The sequence below is a fragment of the Varroa jacobsoni genome, unplaced genomic scaffold (assembly GCF_002532875.2).
Source record: "Varroa jacobsoni isolate VJ856 unplaced genomic scaffold, vjacob_1.0 scaffold_1386, whole genome shotgun sequence".
NCBI classification, from domain to species: domain Eukaryota; kingdom Metazoa; phylum Arthropoda; class Arachnida; order Mesostigmata; family Varroidae; genus Varroa; species Varroa jacobsoni.
The window spans coordinates 753,008-771,945 of NW_019214288.1; the positions used below are offsets into that span (position 1 = coordinate 753,008).

Sequence of the window (18,938 nt, forward strand, 5' to 3'; positions counted from 1 at the left end):
CACGTACTGCTATAGAGAAACATATATACTTATTCACTTATGATATATATATATATATATATATACATATATATATATATATATATATATATATATATATAATTGGGAAAGCACTTTGTTACACAAACAAAAAGTCAATGAAGGACATAGATTAATTGCCGGAACGCGGGAAGTCCTGTCGGACTTCGCACGGAATAGCGTTCAAGCCAACTGACCCACTCTGGGGGAGTAAAGGTCAAAGGAAACGTACAGGATGAGGGTATCGAATGGAAGAACGGAAGAAGAAACGGCCAGAAGTTATAAGAACGACGTCGATGTCGGCGTATACTCTATAATTGTATCTATGTACGATGAAAGGAGTTAATTGAGGTTGCAAAGTCAACGGTGAAGCTATTGCAGATGCAAATGAAGGACAGGGCGAATCAACGAGAAATACTGTACAACTAACGAGAATAACGACCACAAGAGTAATTCTGGTGGTGATGAAATATGGCTAAAGTATTTTTTTACGAAACGCGATTGACGTGGGTACGCATAAAAGAGAAACGATTAGAGGAAATGACCGTTAGATGTATGGAAAGAAAGGCGGAAAAAGGTTCGGGAACGACGAGGTGCGGTCCCTGGTTGGATTTGAGGTTACGTTACTTCTGCGAGATCAGTGCCGCTAGCGTGATAGATAGGAAACGCTAGGCTGTGAGAAGTAGAACAGATAGTTGAAACTACCGCCTTCAAAAGGATCGCAAGCGGTGTTCACATCCTCGGTGTTACTGTTTTGTGGCAGGATTGAACAGTTCGCTAAGCGCGAAGACGGAAGCACCGCGGGAAAAACGGGTCCTGATGAAAAGCAAGAAAAAACTAGTGAAGTACGAATATAAAACAGTAGGCGACGTATGACTTATTGATGCTTAAAACCTGCTAAGAATATTAATATGATAAAGACACACGCGCAATGCCTTCGTCTATTCTGCTAATGATGAGAATAATAATACTAACTAACCAAAATAAAGATTAATAATGGAGACAATAATATAGTAATAGTAATATCCATTTATAGTATAAGAATGGTGGATATGAGGACAAAGGCAATAACGAAGTTAGAACGTGTCGTCGGGAACGGAGCACGGTGCTTATGAACGGGGAAAACGAGGGCGGAAAATATGCACGGACAACGATTAGTTGGCCTCTAGTTTAATGATATACACTAGCAATAGCAGCAGTTGCAGACTTAGGACTAAAATAAATCGGTTATGTCAGACTATATTAGTCCTAAAGTGGAAGGTTTAATTTTTAGGCCGAAACACCGAATTCGAAGCAGCATACGTGATGCGGAGGCAAGAGAATGACCTATACAACTGGAAAAGCACAAAATATGCCGTAGGGTTGACAAAATGTGTTTATGTTATGAGAAAGACGAGAACCTACGTATATACTAATCCCAAAAGTCTACCTAACTTAAAAACGGGAAACCACATTCGCCAACAAATACTAGTGTGGGTAAACGAGTTTTCCACATTCTTTTATTGATTCTCCAAACGACAGAGTAACAAACGCATAGAAATTGGGTAACAATTATACGATTCAATATCACGTAACACAGAAAAAAAAGTCTATTATAGGCCAATTAGAATTGCAAAGTCACAGGTCTTTGCCTGGAGTCAAACAATATTCGAAGAGGAATAAAGGTTGACGATGTGGTGGAATAAGATTAATAATGATTATAAGCAATTATAAAGATAAAACATGATAGAAAAGAGCATGTTCAACGATCATTTTAGTACAATGCTGTCATTTCATATTCATTTATAATTTGAAATGTTAATATATATATATATATATATACTTCACACATCAGTTCTTATAACACCAGTACCTAGTATGCAGTACATCTTACTTCTGTTTAAAAACACACATGGCATCCTTGATTCAATTTATAGTCATTCGACAAGTATAGATTTTTTCGAGAAAATACTTCATTAAGGGACTTCTTGATTTTTCTTAACTGTATTCGGCTCAGTCTTTAGATGAAGATATCAGCGTTAACATGTGAGTGCGATATAATAGGAGGTACGCCACTGTGGCGATGATGGCAGAGAAAAGGACGAGGCTGGCGGGAATTAGAAACCAGAGATTAACGACTGAGGTGTATGTATGTGATTAATGCGTTGTAAAGCAGACAGGTGTTCCGATCTATCAGTTCACAGAACTGAGCTGAACTGAAAGATAGCTGGTTGGGCGGGTGCTAATTAGCCAATAGAAACAGGAATCTGTCCCTTCGGAAGATGATAAAGGAAAACAACAAGAAGAGTGGGATGATATCTATAATGAGGCGGCAATCGAAAGTGGCGTTGCGGATAAATTGTTCATACGGGCTTAAATAAAGAATAAAAACAAAACAGAAGACGGTGTTGCCGGTTGACCGCCGAAAAAAGCCATTATTTTCCGTTAGCTGTACGATTACGCATATAGTTTCTATAAGACCTTACTTTATAATTGTTATTATTTTACGAAATAGTACCGCTATTGTTACACTTCTAAAAAGAGGGAGCAAAATACTTAACACCTTATTCTTCGTGGTCGTTTTGGTCTCCAAGACTTCCATCAACATAGCGAAAAGCCTGTTTGACTGAGACTAACCTGAAAATGACATCAACAAAAAAACAACTGAATGTATTTGCATAAATCTGCTTTCATTACAAATTATATACATTTAAAACCTACCTAAATAGAACATCAATACGAAGGGCTTGCTTGGTTTTTTTATGGCAGTTATTCTCCTCATTCAGTTGGCGGCTACTTTTTCGCATACATCTGCTCGTATCTCTAAAATGGCGGCACGGATATTTAGTTTAGTTTGTTCATCGTCGGTGAATTACCGTACATCGAGAATTTCCAGGCATCCACGAAAGGGATTTGCACCCTACGATAATTGCGATGTAGGTCGTAAGCATCACTGGCTTTTTTTGGCAAAACTGTTGACCTTGTTCGCTAAAAGGAGATGATCGCACTCCTTTGTGCAAATTATATCGTTGCAAGACTTATGGCTTCAACAGGATAATTTATCCCTCCACGTAACTAGCATCGTCATCATTAATAAAGGATCGCTTAAGTTAGCGGCTGATGTCGAACGTATCCTAGGTAATGTGGCCTAACTTTGCTCGATAGTTTGTATAGGGGTACTTAACATGCAACGTGTGCTACAACAATTCACGGATTGGGGACAAATTTAAGGAAAGTATTTAAGAAAAAGATAGATGTATACGACAAAATAGACTAAAACTGGATGAAGCGAATAACTGCAATGACAAAAGCCATGGAAGACGCCGTTATTGATGTTGTATTTAAGTAAAATTTTGACCATATGAAGCATTTCATGAAATATATTAGGTTATTCCTATTGGCCTCACTTCGAAGTTGTCCGTGACCAGATGGCCCTTCTTGTACTAGGTGAATGCGTAGCTTTCAATTTCTGGTAGTTGCAATCTGCATTCTTAAATCAGACTTATCTCTGGTTCCGTTGCAAGCAGGGCTCTTATTTAGACTGGGTCTTCTACTCGCTCTCCACAGTTGACGGCAATGGCTAATTAGTGTCTACGGTAAAAAGTGAAAAGTTGCATAGTCTGCGTAAAATATAAGGAACCACGTATATACATATAATCGAATAATGAGTTATGCCTAAGAAAAGCCTTTCAGTCTTTAATTGGATATAGAAGTGTTACCATGCTAAGTGGTCATTGGGACAGTCACTGAAATATCAACGTCCATTCACTCTAATTATCAGTCTAACTTATTTATTCTATTTTGCCCTATTTGATAAATCTGCCTAGTCAAATATCAACCTAGTCATAGGACACTTTATGTGGTTAATTGCTGTAGACCTAATAACGCTGATGTTTCTTATACGATGAACACGTGATTTAAAAATGCGAACCACGCTGGGGGGCATGCCAGGCCTCGCAGGTCGTTATTTCCTGCGCTGATACTTCAGCTCCAATCTAAACATTGGTTAATGATACGTAGGATACAGACCAAGCGGACGAAGAAGTCAATTATATTATGTCATCATCTATGTTAAATCCGAGCATCCTAATCCTACTGGTAGCATTTATGTACTCGAATGTTACATTACACATTCAACTTGTGCTGTTATTGTTTCAAAAGGGAGACAGCAACAGCCCCAAGGAGTGTCATGGCTTCCTCCTTATTTAGCACACCAATATTATTGTATTCCCATAGAAAGAGATATGTGGATTCATAGTAAAATTTGCTCTTCTCACTCAGGGGTGCCAAATCAATACTTTCAAGTATTTCATCTAAATGTAATTAGGCCACTGGCGTATGAAACGTAGTATTACAAACGGCACCAAATCCATTGAATTGGTCCTGGAACCTCAGTTGGTGCACAAAGGTTATTCACGAATTTAGAGTTTGTCACAATTATACTTTTATCAGTATAACTGCAATTGGATTAGTTAAAACATTCTAATTGTAGCTATCCCTTTAACAGGACACACCTGTCCGAAAATGAGCAATACAAGCGTATATACATTGATACATATGCAACTGCTGTGAACATTTTAGGAGACAAACCAAGAGGTAAAACTGTGGTATTACTTTGTATGACTTTAGTTTTGTCAGTGCTTTGTTTCTAAGACTGTATCTAAACGAGAACAGATATTTCAAAGATTTCTTTTGCCTGCATGCATGCGCCACTCACTAATCATCGTCAAAATATTCTTTCTTTAATTCGTAAAGATTTATATATATGACGGTAAATAGTGGCGCCGTTTTTTAAATAGTTCCCCCTAATGCTGCACAATATTCGAAAGCTCTCAGCCTCCTTCATCAGTCTGTATCATTTGAGTTAAAAGGTAAACGCAAAATACAATACAAATAAAACCACAAAAATGAACTTCCAGGTCAATAAATGAACTTTCGAGATAAAACTGTGACATCCACATTAGTTCTCGTTCTTTTCATATAGAAGCTTTAAAGCACTTAGTGAGATCTCTGATCTCTAATGTGTGTTGTGCGATTTCTAATCTGATAATGTATCGAAGAGGTATGGTAAAACCTCAAGACAATCGTGTATTCATTGTATCACTTATTATATAGCAATCGGATGGACCCCATCTGTAATGGGCCACCGTGCAGCCGAGGAGATAAATAAAAACTATCCAACGTGACCTAGACGATAACTAAGCCTTTAGGCTGAAACCAAGGTGCAAATTTGTCTAGCTGTGATTCAACAGTGTTGGTTCCCAGTAGAAAAGTCAACGTTGTATGCCGACACCCTCGTCTTACTCTGCGATTTTAGATTTATGGAGAACACAATGAATGAGCAACCTTTACGAGTGGTAAGGAGAAAGCAGATAAATCGGATGGAATTGTCACGGTGATCTACGAGATACACAATGGCTATACTTCTCGAGAGGGTGACGGGTCTTGAATCTCTGTCCGTCGATGCTGACAGCGCCAAGCCTAGAGTATACGACTTAATAGCCGCTGCTAACCGAGAATATATTAACGGAAGTGCGTTTACTTTCGTACTCCTTTGATGCTTGACATCGATAGCTTAAAGACCCGCTCTATATATCTGGCTATAAGATATTTTCCTTTTTGTTAGCAGTTCGTACATCTTCGTCTGATAATTCGATATCGTAAAACCGCAACTCTACACTCGAGGAGATTTCCAAATTTATAAGATAAAGGGAGCTTCGTTTCTTACAAAACTTTTGAGGAAAAGAAGTTTTGCAATCTTTTACTAATTTATACGAATTTTCTCAAAAGAAGAGTGAATAAAAACTGTACTTTTCAATCTATCTAAGCCCAATGAATGTCATACCACTGTGCATCAATGATTTTCTATGAAGTTGTCAATTTCTTACACCTATATTAAAAATTTACATATAGTTACAATATAATACCTATGGTGATCATGTTTAGCAAGTCCAGTCTCTAGATACATTTCGCAGTCAAAAAACAAAACACAGGTTGTCTATGCACCCGTAGTTTAGCCTAGTTTTCTGTCTTTTTCCCAGCAAATGATTAAAGGGAAAATAAAATGAACCCGTATGAAACTGCGCGCACGGAGAAGACAGCCATTCATTGATATACTGATTGCTATGCATTTGATAGGGAAGCAAATCTCCGAGCAGAGAATGAGAAAATGGGTCGCCACTTTTATGTTTGCAGTTAGTAGTTTACTGCTTCTATTTCTACTTCTATACTTCTAGTTTACTGCTTCATGACTGAATAGAACTACAAATCGCGTTGATTAAGTAGCGATTTTTTCGATTTTTATGTCGACCCTTCCTGCACGGGTATGACACGATTAAATGGAGTATTGCTTGAATTCTCGATTAACTCGGCACTTACTTTTTCGGAGGTACAAGCGAAGGTACATGAAGAGTTATATGAAGGTGAAGGTCGCAAGTCATGTGCCATTTTCGAAGATTTGAAGGAACAGCGCTATTTTAAACGCGTATTCAGAGAGTACGTCTTTGTTTTATCTATAAATCGTCGCTGTACAGTCGACGGTGTTAAGTTTGGTGTGTTACCCGTAAGCCAATATCAAGATCAAGTCATCACTATAACCCGAAATCATTAATGATGTTACTGTACACACTGTTTTTCTCGTAGGGCTTCCTAGATTCGAAGATGTTACGCGGCTGATCTAGAACATGGCCTTAACAAACTAAAATTGACCCCATTCCTTTAAATGGAACCTTTAAAACCAATAACTTTTAAACCTTTTATAAACAATTAGTGTTTTTCTCGGGATTCAACGATTTCACTTGCTTTGCATCTTCTCCACCGAGGCGCGACTGTGTATCTGTTTTGAGGCCAACAATCTTGTACCAAAAATGTTCATCAACGTCACCTGTATGTATTCATGCCATTCTCAACTCAACAACGCAATTGTTGTGTTGGCTAGAAATTCGCGAGAAGTCAAGATGGCACTTGTCAACTTGCTTTGCTTGTGCCGCGCAGATAGCTGAAGACCTTTCGAGAACCTATACCTCGCCGACAAACTTCTCTTGCGCGTCAGAAACGACCTCCACAAAGACTTTGAGCTGCGTTAGGTGATCACAAAATAATTTTAGCGATTTCCATTAGCTATGTGGTATGCCGTTTCTTAATTTTTATCTTTTTCTCAATTCCGCTTTGTCGCACAGTGTTAAGCATTTTCGTGCTACGCATGTCAAAGGAGTTTTCTAAAATTACCGTGTATTACGTGCCTATGTGAATTAAGGTGAGCATACACCTTTCTCTCTATCAGAATTTTTATGTCGCCGTGCTTCTATTGAATTTGAAATTTTTTTCTATTCTATATTGGCTATGATACTTAGAGAAAAGTCATTAAGGAAACGATTAACCGTTTATGGAAAGTCATCTATAAGAGACATGCCAAAAGATAATCGGAATATCATGTTCCAACTTTCAAACCATTATAAAACGCAAATACAATGAATAATTATTCATAAAATACTATGAAGTGGTTTCGAAAAATTGAGACATTTATTTTTATGTCATGGATCGCCACTAATATAATTAAAGATTATTAGAGATAGATATTATAAAGCTCCATACATCTGATTATTTATCACTTCCATAAAATGAGTAATAAATAAGCATAACCGTATGGTCCGTTTATATTTAGGCTTATTTTTTGTTGGGTACATAAATAATGTTGTAGTTAAATAGATAGCTACTTCATCTTTGCTAGTATTTATTGCTTTATTGATTTTAAGAGGGCTACATGAGATACTCATCAATTTTTTTTTTGCAAAAATAGAGTCAGCACTTGCGATATATATTGTAAGATAAGTGACTAAAAGGATTTTTAATTACTTTTAATTAAGTCAATTAAACTCATTAGTTATGTTGTTTTGCTTCAGGCGATCTCATCCATTCGTTTGGCTGTAGAGATTGTCTACAACTCTGCTAAAACAACCAAGCTATAACAACAGCAACATAAACCATGAAAAGTGGGTGGTGTGAAACTAACAATATTCGGGCTTCAATAAGGCATAACCTTACCTCCGTTAGGGTAGCACTTCGTTGATGCATCCCCCGTCCCATTTCCCCCGTTGTACGGCAGTTCGTTTTCCGTACAAACTCGTCCTGTCGCCCCTTTAGCATCAAACGTGTTTCCACAGACAGTAGTCGTCCGCGGCCAAGCCCCAATCCGCTGTGGAGGTCGCCACCGATGCCACCCGTTGCAACAAGAATAAACTGCCTCTTTCGGCGATCTCAGCAGCGAGTCCCCAGTCCCGTATTTTGAGGGTAACGCATTTGCCTGCTAATCTTAGGGAGACGTTCTGGTCTAGGCTAGAGCTCGGGCATAAAGAGACTTCGTTTTCATGTTGGGAACCAGCCGTCTGGTGGGATGCCTGACGGGGATACCGCACGTAAAACTAGAAACATGGAAGTCTCACTCTCCATTCTTTAGAATCGAACACGAATCGCGGAAATAAATAGGTCTCGCGGTTTAATGATTAGGTCATGTGTGGGCTTCGTAGATGGGACCAAAATCAGAAGCTGTTCATCAAGCACCGCTAGTGGCTAGGGTTTTTTGTGTCCTTACCACATTCAAACTGTAATATTGCCACGCTTCATATGTCCAAAGGCGTACAGGACATAAAGATTACCTGACCAAAGATACGACCAGAACTTTTTTGGTTAACTTCGCGTAATTACTATTAGCGGATAGTGAAAAAATCATTGCCTAACAATACTTAATCCATTAGATACCTACGCTATCCATAAAGCTTGAAGATTGAATTAATCATACCGTTAAAACGATATTTTTTCATAACATTTGGTAACATTTTCTCTAAGAAACCCAAAAACATTCTATTACTCTTTTCGGTGACCGTATCAGCGCCAACGTATCCATCTGGTTGCGCCTGCAATCGGTAACCTCCCGTGGCCACACACTACTTTTAATATCTTCAATAGTAATAACTTCAATAATTATTCATCTTATAATATTTATTTCCTCTATAAACTCCATAGCCCTGTTAGTTGATTATCAGTTTTTTCCAATTGAAACAGAACGCTATAAATTCATACAAAAATAGTGATTCAAACTACAGTGTCCGCGTTCATTAGCGACATCCAATGTTACTTTAGATTGCTTCATTATACACAAGTAAGTAGTCTCTTTAGCTATTGAAACAGCGATGTTCTACAGGAATTCTAGTAATAAATTCATTTATTCTGTATTCGCCGTTACTCTCCGCCACTTTCTTTCACCTCTTAGCCAATTTATTTTATTTATCCTGCCATGAATTTTCTACTTTCTGTTGAAATATATACATAGCTTTTCGTTACCTCGCACCAGTTTACATTAAAAGCTGTCATTATGGATGCATGTTGCCTGGTTCTGGACCAGATGTCGAAAGGCCAACTCTTAATTAAAATATTATTTATATATAAAAAATTAAATACACTGCTCGTAAAGTTTTGGGCGACAAGTGGTTTCGAAAGCTAAAAATAGTGATGAATATTGATTATTACATATTACAATTTTTGGCAGCTCAAAAGCTTTCGTTTTCTCTAAAACATTGGTGGTTCGCGACGGTAGGGTCATTCTATAATCGTATTTCAAAATAACAGAAATAAAGAGGCGCTACATGGGAGCATATTAGTGGAAAAGATATCCGTCACCCCAATGATGGTGAATAGCCACTTTCAGCCGCGCAGTGTAACCTGACCTTTGCTGACGCTTCCCGGATAGGAAAAATCTGACTGACTATTGCTAAAGTTCTGGAGTTATTATTTTTATTAGAACTGAATTCAATTCAGCTGAAAGTAAATGGCAGCGAATCAACTAAACCTTTCGCGACAAGCATGTACTGTATTGTCGTTTTTAAAAGAAACAATCTCATCACTTCGTCTTCTTATTGAACATATATGTAAAAGACATATATGTACATATATATATCTAATTTAACTGTTTAATAATATATAGAACAAAAAATCTGTTATTTCTATACCTGCATTTACATAAAAACAAGCATTTTAGTGAAACGTTTCCTATGCATTAAAAGTATCGTCCCCGAGGAACATGTTTATTCGATACAGCTACCATCAACCGCGATTACAGCTTCAATTCAGGAGTTAAAATACTGTAATTTTTAAGATATTTCTTTTTTAATCCGCAAATAACGTTTTAATGATAAGCAAGCAATATTGATAAGTATAAACTCGTTGAAATGTCGTTCAAATACACTACGTACAAAAAATTAGTAGGATTAAATTTTGGGCTGATAATAAGCCAAAAATACATATGCTCAAAACGGCTAGAGACTTCAAAAGGTATAAAATAGTACGAAAAGCCTCGAGAAGACTACCGGCTGAAGCTTATCTGGACGCAGTTGACAATTGATATTTCGCTGTTCATACTGATCGTCTATCTCCGCCTAAAAAATCCAGATGTATCAAATATAGCTTTTTGAGTCATTTTGATTATATTTCGAGCCTTTTAGATTCAAGCTCTCTTGAGGATCTCCAGACTCGCCTCATAGAAATGTTTTTCGAATTTTTCAGACCCCGCACGAAGCTTGGAAACAAGACATCGCATAATAGCTGATCTACGTTCCAGTTGCGAAAACGAACTATTTGAATTTTGAAACTGTTTTCCGCGGTAGCGATTTCGCTGTTTTGTTCTAAAAAAAAACTGGCTTTCTTCTAGTGCCACAAAGTAGCAGGTGAATTGACGCCTGCTTTAATAAAAAACTTGACTAAGTTGGTCCGTATTTATATGCGTTACCTTCAATATATATGACGTGCGTACGCCTATCCATTTTTCGTAATATATTAAGTACTGCCTCTTCATCCGGCATCTAAAAAAAAAAAATATATATATATATATATATGGTGGAACCAAGGTCACTTAACACTTAAAAAGACTTCATTTTACGTGAGAGTGACATTGGAATACAGTACGATAGAAATGAGAATGAAAAAGAGGTAAGTAAAAACTATCAAATTGTCAAGTGACTTTTGCCTCACCTATCTAAATATAGCTATATATATGAAAGCGTATTATTCGAACACAAAAACAATTTTTTTTGCCCTTCTTCAAGATCGTAAATTTACTCAGTTTCATGACTATGCCGAAAATCAGTTGTCATTATTTTCCAAACTCATAGAACAGCCTAGGCCTTTTTCGGAGCCAATTTACCATTCGCAGTTTATTGTTTCGACTGTGCCTTGTTCTCGGTAGCAAAAAGCCCTGTAAATACAATCCACCTCTGTCTTACTTTACGTACTCGTATTGCCTTTACTAAAATTTAGTGACGCCACGATATTATGCATTTTTCATTTTTGCAAAAATACCAACACCGAATGATGGACTCATTCATTTGCCCGCAGGTAAATTAAAACTTAGTCTGATAATGTCAAGCACGGTAATACCCGTTAAACATATGTACAATTTAATATCCACTAGACATAACACAACCCGATAACACCACCTCAACGAGTTTATGATATAGTAGAGAAGTTTTAGCATAAATATTTTTAATGTCGATCCGCTTACGGGTAGGTTAGTTGTACAAGCACATACCTTTACATGCAACCACGAACTTTATGATTAAATGTGTATTAGTTATTAGAATATATTCTATGAAATAAAACCAGGGGGAGAGAGCACGAAAATACAACACGAGGTGAGGGAAAGTAAGCTTAGCAACAGTTTTAGTGGGTCCACTTGTTTTCTAGCTTTAAAGCCAAGAAAAAAAAACCTTAAAGTAAGAGAACGACGAATAAATTGTGCTAACCTGGACATGGGCATAAGTTACTTTAAAATTTTGGCAAGAATAATGGAATGCCACCCTCCGGCCCACACCTATATTCGCAGTAAAGAGCATTATCTTGGTTATTAAAAATGATTTAAACGGCACAGAGCTAATTTGCTTTCTCATACATCTCCTTATTGAACACGGACCCTTCCCGTGTAACGTGTCACGTTGTAAATAACGTATAGGAGAAGCTCCTTTGATCACTTGGGTGTTATACCCAAAGAGCAAAGGAGACGGCGCCCCACATAAAAAACAATGTGCTACGCTCGAGTATATCCGCTATAAACGTTAACATCCAAATACTCTTAACAGAGGAAATAAAAAGGTTGCACACTTTTGTGCACATTTAGAAAGGACTGCGAAGCAGAAACAAACTGGCTGGAAAGGTCGTAGTAAAAATAGGCAATTCAAGGGAAGGGCGGCAAGATCACCATAGACAGAAACAGCTTAGGTAGACGATTCAAGGAACCAAAAACAAATGTTTCGAAAACAGGTATTCTTATTGTGAGCCAAATCTATATCAAATTTAACAGATCCTGTTGTAGTTTATAATATGTATTTGCAATCAATTTTACTGTCCCTGTTAAATTCTACTATCATATTAGGCGGAACTGATACGGTTAAATCACACTGAAGGTCCTAACTATACACGACTATGGCGATATTACACGGGTATTGCACCTAACCGAAGTAAAACACAGCTTAATTGTCCCCAAATGATTTATTTCACATTTTGCCCGCCTTTGCATAAATGGAACGCGGCTAGCGGGTGGCCACTACTGGCCAAATGTTCCGGGTGAGCGTTTCCTTTTCATATTAAAGAACAGCTGCCGTAGCTGCCACTGCAGCCGTCGCCGCAGCCGCCGGTGGCTTTGTATTGTCCTGCTTGTTGTCCGAGCGGGTCTCGACATTGTCGTCCTCGTACTTGGGCACCATAACGGTAACTTTGTCGGGTAGCATGAGAGCGGGGCCACGCTTGCCTTGCGCGTCGAACGGGTGCATGATCTTCACTTTGATACCAAGTACGCCCTGTTTGAGCAGTACATGACGGACGGCAGTCTCAACATAGTGGTTTGTTGGATCGCCAGAATGAATCATGAGACCCTCGACGAATTTCATGCTCTTCGCGCGCTGGCCTCGAAGTTTACCAGAGACGACAACTTCACAGCCCATAGCTTCAGCCTCCATAATGCAACGGAGAACTGAGTAGCAAGCCCGACGAACAGCAAGGCCCCCAATCAATTTGTAACGGAGGGATTCACACTGTGTGATGGCACACAGGCCACGAGCCGACACCTTCTCGGCGAACAGATTGACCGTACCCTCCTAAAAAAGAACACGAAAATATGGGGCGAGCAGAAAGTTGAATTGTTAAATAATGTGAACGCAGACAATGTTATACACTAGCGTCTATGTTAACTAGATCGGTTTACCACGTACTCATCAAGAAGACGCTTGCTGGCAGCATTGAGTGCCCCTATTAGCTATTATTATTACTCGAACTTTAACGTTGACGTCTACCACAAAGGTGTTACAAACAATTATTGACACACAATTGAAAGCATGAAAGCAAGCATGCATGAAAGCATGAAGCATGTGTGACCGCCTTGGCTACTAATTCTAGTGGCTTGTTCTTTAAAGGACTACCCGTACGGTTCGCCAGTCGATAATATAGCAGTTGTAATGAGGATTTTACAATTTGTTATCTAAGCCTTGCGAATTATCTTAGGCTGAATGGAACTAAACTTAAAACAAGAAAATCAACACCAGATTTACTAAATAATACAGAATCGATTACAGTGGCACCAGCCAGCTACTGCTGCAATACAAATAAGGAGTATCGGTACATAAATGGCCAATGTCTCCTTGTTTGCGAATAGAAAAATATGGAACAAGTACACACGTCTATGAACATCTATTGATTAATAGATTCAAAGTCCAGCACAGTGATAATACACTTAATTTTCTGGTGCCCTACCTTGAAGTTGAATCTTTTTTGAACAACAGCGGTAAGTTCACGGATCTTACGTCCCTTCTCTCCGAGGACATCTTGCGTACGAGTGGCCATGATGATAATGTCAGTTTTCATCGCGCCGTTGCGCACCTCTACGCCCGAGTAACCATTTTCGGCGAGCTCTCGGCGAAGGAACTCGTTCAACTCAGCATTGAACACTCCGTCCGCAACAAACTATATTACAAAAGCACACCGTTGAGATATAACACAAAACAGAACAAAAAAAGTAATTACAAGTAACGGAGCTTTTCTTTTTTACCAAAATTTACTGCTTGAGTTAACAGTGTACGTTAGCCGCTTCGTGATAACTGAAAAAGCCTCGCAGAACACTGTCAAACTGTCGTTTTAGAAGCTTGAGTTGACAGAGTCCTAAATGACGTCGTATAAACTTCCAGACTGGTGTCACAAAATCTGACTGGTGATGTGCCGCGAAACCCACATTGCTAAATTGGTTCAGTGCCCAGTAATTCGGCTCAAACTTAGAAGAAAATTTACTGTCTATTTCAGCTTCCCAAGTCCTACAAATTCGTTACTTTTTGCGCTCATATCCTGCGATTAACACAATGCCACAATACAGTAACGGAGCTAATAACTCCGGCTCAACCATATAGCGTGTCATGGCTTGCTACGGCGGTTCTGTCCTACGCTCATCCGTACAAATCCCTGATACAATGAATATCATTTCACACAAATCATATATGGTATTGATCTACAGACACTTCTTTTCGCACTGCACACAACTACCTCGCAAAAATATAGGTGAATTTTAATAAATTACCCTGCGTTTCTTGCTTAGTGCCGTCGCCATGGTCGGGCCTTGACGAAAAAAGAACAATCAAAACACAGCGACATCCGGTTTCGGAAATCTATCGGATGTAAACACATATATGGTACCCTTTTCTCCGAATTCTGTTTTAGTAACAAGTATAGTTCTTGTTCACTGTCTGTTTTTGAATCTGCTAATCACATTGATAAATCAAGATTTAAAAATAGGTCATGAATCGAACTATTTTAAGCAAAAAATACTGAGTTTTTTAAAGACGAGAGTGGAGCAGACGATGTTTTGCTAACAAATGGAAATATTCCAATCTTCGAAAATTTAGAAATGCCATGTGATTCCCAGCAACAATATTGTTTTTTACTATGGGACATAAATAATTTATGACATGTTTAGATACCGAAATGGTTGTCGCTCGCCTATTGCATAATGATTTTTGCATTGGATACAAAATTTAATTGGGACTTGGCGACGTGATAAGAGTGTGTTTTGCTGTCAGAAAAGAACTAGAAGTTGAGCTTGAGGCGATTCGAATATGAAATTGTGTACAAAGTGTTCGACACGCAAGGCCTGCTTAAAGCGGCCAAAAACCGGCGACCCCTTGTGCAAAGAATGCTTCTTCGAGGCATTTGAGGAGGAAATCCACTGGACAATAACAACATTCAAGGCAGGGAAAATGTAGATCATTGTCTATTAGATATTTAATATGTCTTTAAAAAACAGCTTTAGAATAAAGAGATAGAAGTGCGCACCATCGCAATATGTGAAAATACGATCCAACGTATTTGAGTATGGCACAATTTGTATGAATAAAGAACGCGGCTTATTTTTCATAATCTGAAGCAAATTTATTTGTCAAACTAAACATATGACCCAATAATATAATATCATGTTAATAAGAATAATAATAGTATGTTTGTCGTTTGTCCGTTTTATTTTATTGTTATCAGCGATCTGTTATTCCCAAAAAATTTAGTCCGCCTGAAAGTATAAAGTACCTCAGACCATGTCAAGCAATATTTTGCCTAATTCGGAATGTCACTGGTATTTTAGTTATTTAATCCAGGCGAGTATGTAGCGATTGCTGCATCAGGAGGTAAAGATTCAACGGTGCTGGCCCACGTAATAAAGCTCCTTAATGATCGTTACGGGTACGGCATAAGGCTTGTGTTGCTTTCAATTGATGAGGGAATCACCGGATACAGGTAATAACTACCAATGGTAACGTTTTTAAAAAAGCACTTGAAATAAAGACACGATAATAACATTTCGTGACTAGAGATTATTGACCATTGCCAAATTTTCATCCTTAGTTATTTCTTTCAACTGCAATTAAACATACTGCAGGCTGGGCCTCTCGGAAATTCATTAGCCCTTGCATGGCCGCATTAATAGGTGTCTTTTAGGCTATATTCGATTCATCTTATTTTGTAAATTTCAGAGACGATTCGTTGGAGACTGTAAAGCGGAACGAACATCAGTACAACATTCCTTTGAAGATTTTGTCATATAAAGATCTGTACGGATGGACAATGGATAAGATCGTTGCCGCAATCGGGAAGCGTAGTAATTGCACATTCTGTGGAGTATTCCGTAGACAGGTTAGTATTATATATTGCAGAAGGGAAGTTGATGTACCTACAAATTGTTTTGAAAGCGATGACCTAGAGTTTTTTTTTTTTCTGGAAACGAAGTACTTAAGAACACAAATGTGATTTTTATGAATTTGCCATAATTAAAATTAAAATTGATGACCTGTTTTCTCTGCAGGCCTTGGATCGAGGTGCCATGCAGTTAGGTGTTACTAAAATGGTAACTGGGCACAATGCAGACGATATCGCTGAAACAGTGATTATGAATATCCTTCGGGGAGATATTGCTCGGCTACGGAGGTGGGCAAGCCATTTTATGTATTTACAAGTTATTACTTCCATTGCTAGATATTCAAAAGAGCCATACTTGGCTACTAGATCGATCTGTTACTGTTTGTGATCGAGACATTAAGACTCCAACATTAATATTGTTCTCCGACAAATTTCTTGCTTAAAATATCAGCTTCCTGCCGGGATTTTAGCCATCTAAGCGCCTATTTCCTTTTATTTCGTGTACGTAATGGAAATTGTTTTATGTGGACTGTGCTTTCAGATGTACGTCTATTGTCACAGGCTCCGACGGGCTTATACCTCGTTCAAAGCCGTTTAAATACACATACGAGAAAGAAATTGTTATGTATGCGCATTTTAAAAAACTTGACTATTTTTCAACAGAATGTATCTATTCGCCGAATGCCTATCGGGGTCATGCGAGAGCCTATATCAAAAACCTTGAGTTGCAGGATCCGTTGGCTATACTCAATATTATTTATTCAGGAGAGTGCATGGACGTGCGGGATGATGTTCGCTTGCCGTCCAAGCGAACGTGCAAACGTTGTGGGTACATTTCGTCGCAGGAGGTGTGCAAGGCATGCGTTATGCTTGAAGGACTAAATAAGGGCATACCGCGGTTGGGGGTTGGAAAAACAAGCAAAGTAAATAAAAAAATAGAGAATCTCAAAATTTCGTCCGACAGAAGGATAAAGGGGGGTGATGAACTGAAGAACGTAAACATCGCTAATGATAGCAACGACAAAGCGAATAAATGTACTAACAACGACAATCAAGCCTCCGATACATGCAAAAATAAAATTAAGAGCTCGCTTTTGAAAGAGACCACGTTAGACTGGTAATAAATTGTTTGTCTTTGTTGTTATAGTTTCTTTATATCATGTTTTTCTTTCTAGACAATTTTTATTGCTATAGAATAGTTATTATGTTAATTGAGGAGCGTTTCGTGTTTCAACTCATTACGTTGAATAGTCCAAATGGAATTCGACTTGCATATAGGAAGAAGATATACTTTGTCACTGGAGTCGCGCCCTGTTTAGTTGGAAACATTTCGCTACTTCACCCCCAAATTACAGCAGTGTAGAATAATAAGGAAAAAGGCTAAAAGCAAAAATCCTGGTCTATATTCTCTTAAGCCTTTATTAGTGGAAATTATTAACGAGCCTCAATTGCATCTGACCGACGCCGAACTTTCCGATTTCTGTGATAAGCCGTCTGTAATGCTGTTCTTTATAATTTGGTTTATTGGATAAACGGCAAAAGGGACATGAAACAGTTCGTACAATACAAGTACCTTTTAGCGGTGCGAACAGTAAACTCAGGCTATATAATCATTCACACACAGCGAAATATGGACAATACAGATGAAAACACATTCAAACATTCCCGTCCAGTAGAACCCCAGTACCACTGGGAACTTAAAGCCATATATTCCTAACTCTAACCTCGCAACGCGTGCTCAAAGTGGTGCGGATTTGCTGGGAACTTGCTAATTTGTTAATGAAGCATAATACTGTGATAATTTTGAGAGCTTGCTGTTCACACCAGCTTTGTGGCAGACAAGATTGTTGTAAAGCATTCCAAAACAAGTAGAATGATTTGTCATTTCTATTAAAAAAAAAATATGTAGATTATGTTAAAATTTATATAAAAACAATGGACAGCTAATTGCTACAAAGATAAATTTGATCTTGCATAAAGCATTCATTGAAGATGGCCAGAGTCCACTCAAGTGTAACTTAACACGGTAGCTTTCTCAGTGCCAAAGATGACTCATGTGTGTGTACTGCATTTTCCTTTGATATCTCGAATGCTAGTAATAAAGCATAGCATAGTAATCTATAATATCTAAGTAGATAGTTTACAAGTCTAACCATGTTGGCGAGTTTTGTAAACGCGTGGTTCGTGCAGATATCTATTTATAATGGTTAGGTATCACCGAGCGCATTGACATAATAGTATCTATGCGACGATTGCGAACGCATTGCTATTGGTCACAAGAAGGATATCGGAATCTCACAGTAATTTCAAACCTTTCCTCGTTTTTTTAATGTAGCCTCTTTGGCAATCTAATAAAAAAAATTATAAGGGTGGAAAGTTTGTCTCCTCGCAAACGTTATATGGTTTAAATATATTCGCTTATACAGTTCCGCGCTTTGATGCACTCACTGCTTCTGTAGACTGTGTAACAGAACGTTTAATTCCATCTTTTTCAGAGTGTCTTAAATGCGAGTGAAAGCGTAGCTGCGATCATGGATTTTTTTTCTTTTCCTAGCAGCCGCTACGATATAAAGGAATGTAACATACTAAAACCACCTTTTCACTGCTCAGACCGACCTACTGACAACGTTTTTGTGAAAACATGTGAGGTTAGCGACAAAGATAAGCAGGAAGTAAGCAAAATGTCCCATATCATTTCAGGAACGTGGTACCTGCCGAATTTGCCTGTATGT

The 18,938-nt window shown here is 38.2% G+C and overlaps 2 protein-coding genes and 1 long non-coding RNA gene across 3 annotated transcripts; 2 read left to right on the top strand and 1 right to left on the bottom strand.

Annotated features, from left to right (window-relative positions):
* The first annotated feature begins 5,918 nt into the window (after window positions 1–5,918).
* LOC111269445 (uncharacterized) lies at window positions 5,919–10,767 on the top strand. The gene is made up of 3 exons (XR_002685770.2): window positions 5,919–7,252; window positions 7,899–8,286; window positions 10,555–10,767. It is a non-coding gene; the product is annotated as an uncharacterized LOC111269445 (long non-coding RNA).
* A 1,749-nt stretch (window positions 10,768–12,516) lies between these two features.
* Window positions 12,517–14,713, bottom strand: RpS3 (ribosomal protein S3). Its single transcript, XM_022849039.2, has 3 exons — window positions 14,603–14,713; window positions 13,789–13,998; window positions 12,517–13,136 (listed from the first exon to the last, which is right to left on the bottom strand). The coding sequence occupies exons 1-3, from the start codon at window positions 14,630–14,632 to the stop codon at window positions 12,627–12,629; spliced, it is 750 nt and encodes a 249-aa protein (XP_022704774.1). The 5' UTR covers window positions 14,633–14,713; the 3' UTR covers window positions 12,517–12,626.
* Window positions 14,714–14,811: 98 nt separating this feature from the next.
* Ctu1 (Cytosolic thiouridylase subunit 1) lies at window positions 14,812–17,361 on the top strand. The gene is made up of 5 exons (XM_022849038.2): window positions 14,812–15,269; window positions 15,656–15,807; window positions 16,044–16,203; window positions 16,373–16,494; window positions 16,748–17,361. The coding sequence occupies exons 1-5, from the start codon at window positions 15,138–15,140 to the stop codon at window positions 17,325–17,327; spliced, it is 1,146 nt and encodes a 381-aa protein (XP_022704773.1). The 5' UTR covers window positions 14,812–15,137; the 3' UTR covers window positions 17,328–17,361.
* The last annotated feature ends 1,577 nt before the right edge of the window (window positions 17,362–18,938 follow it).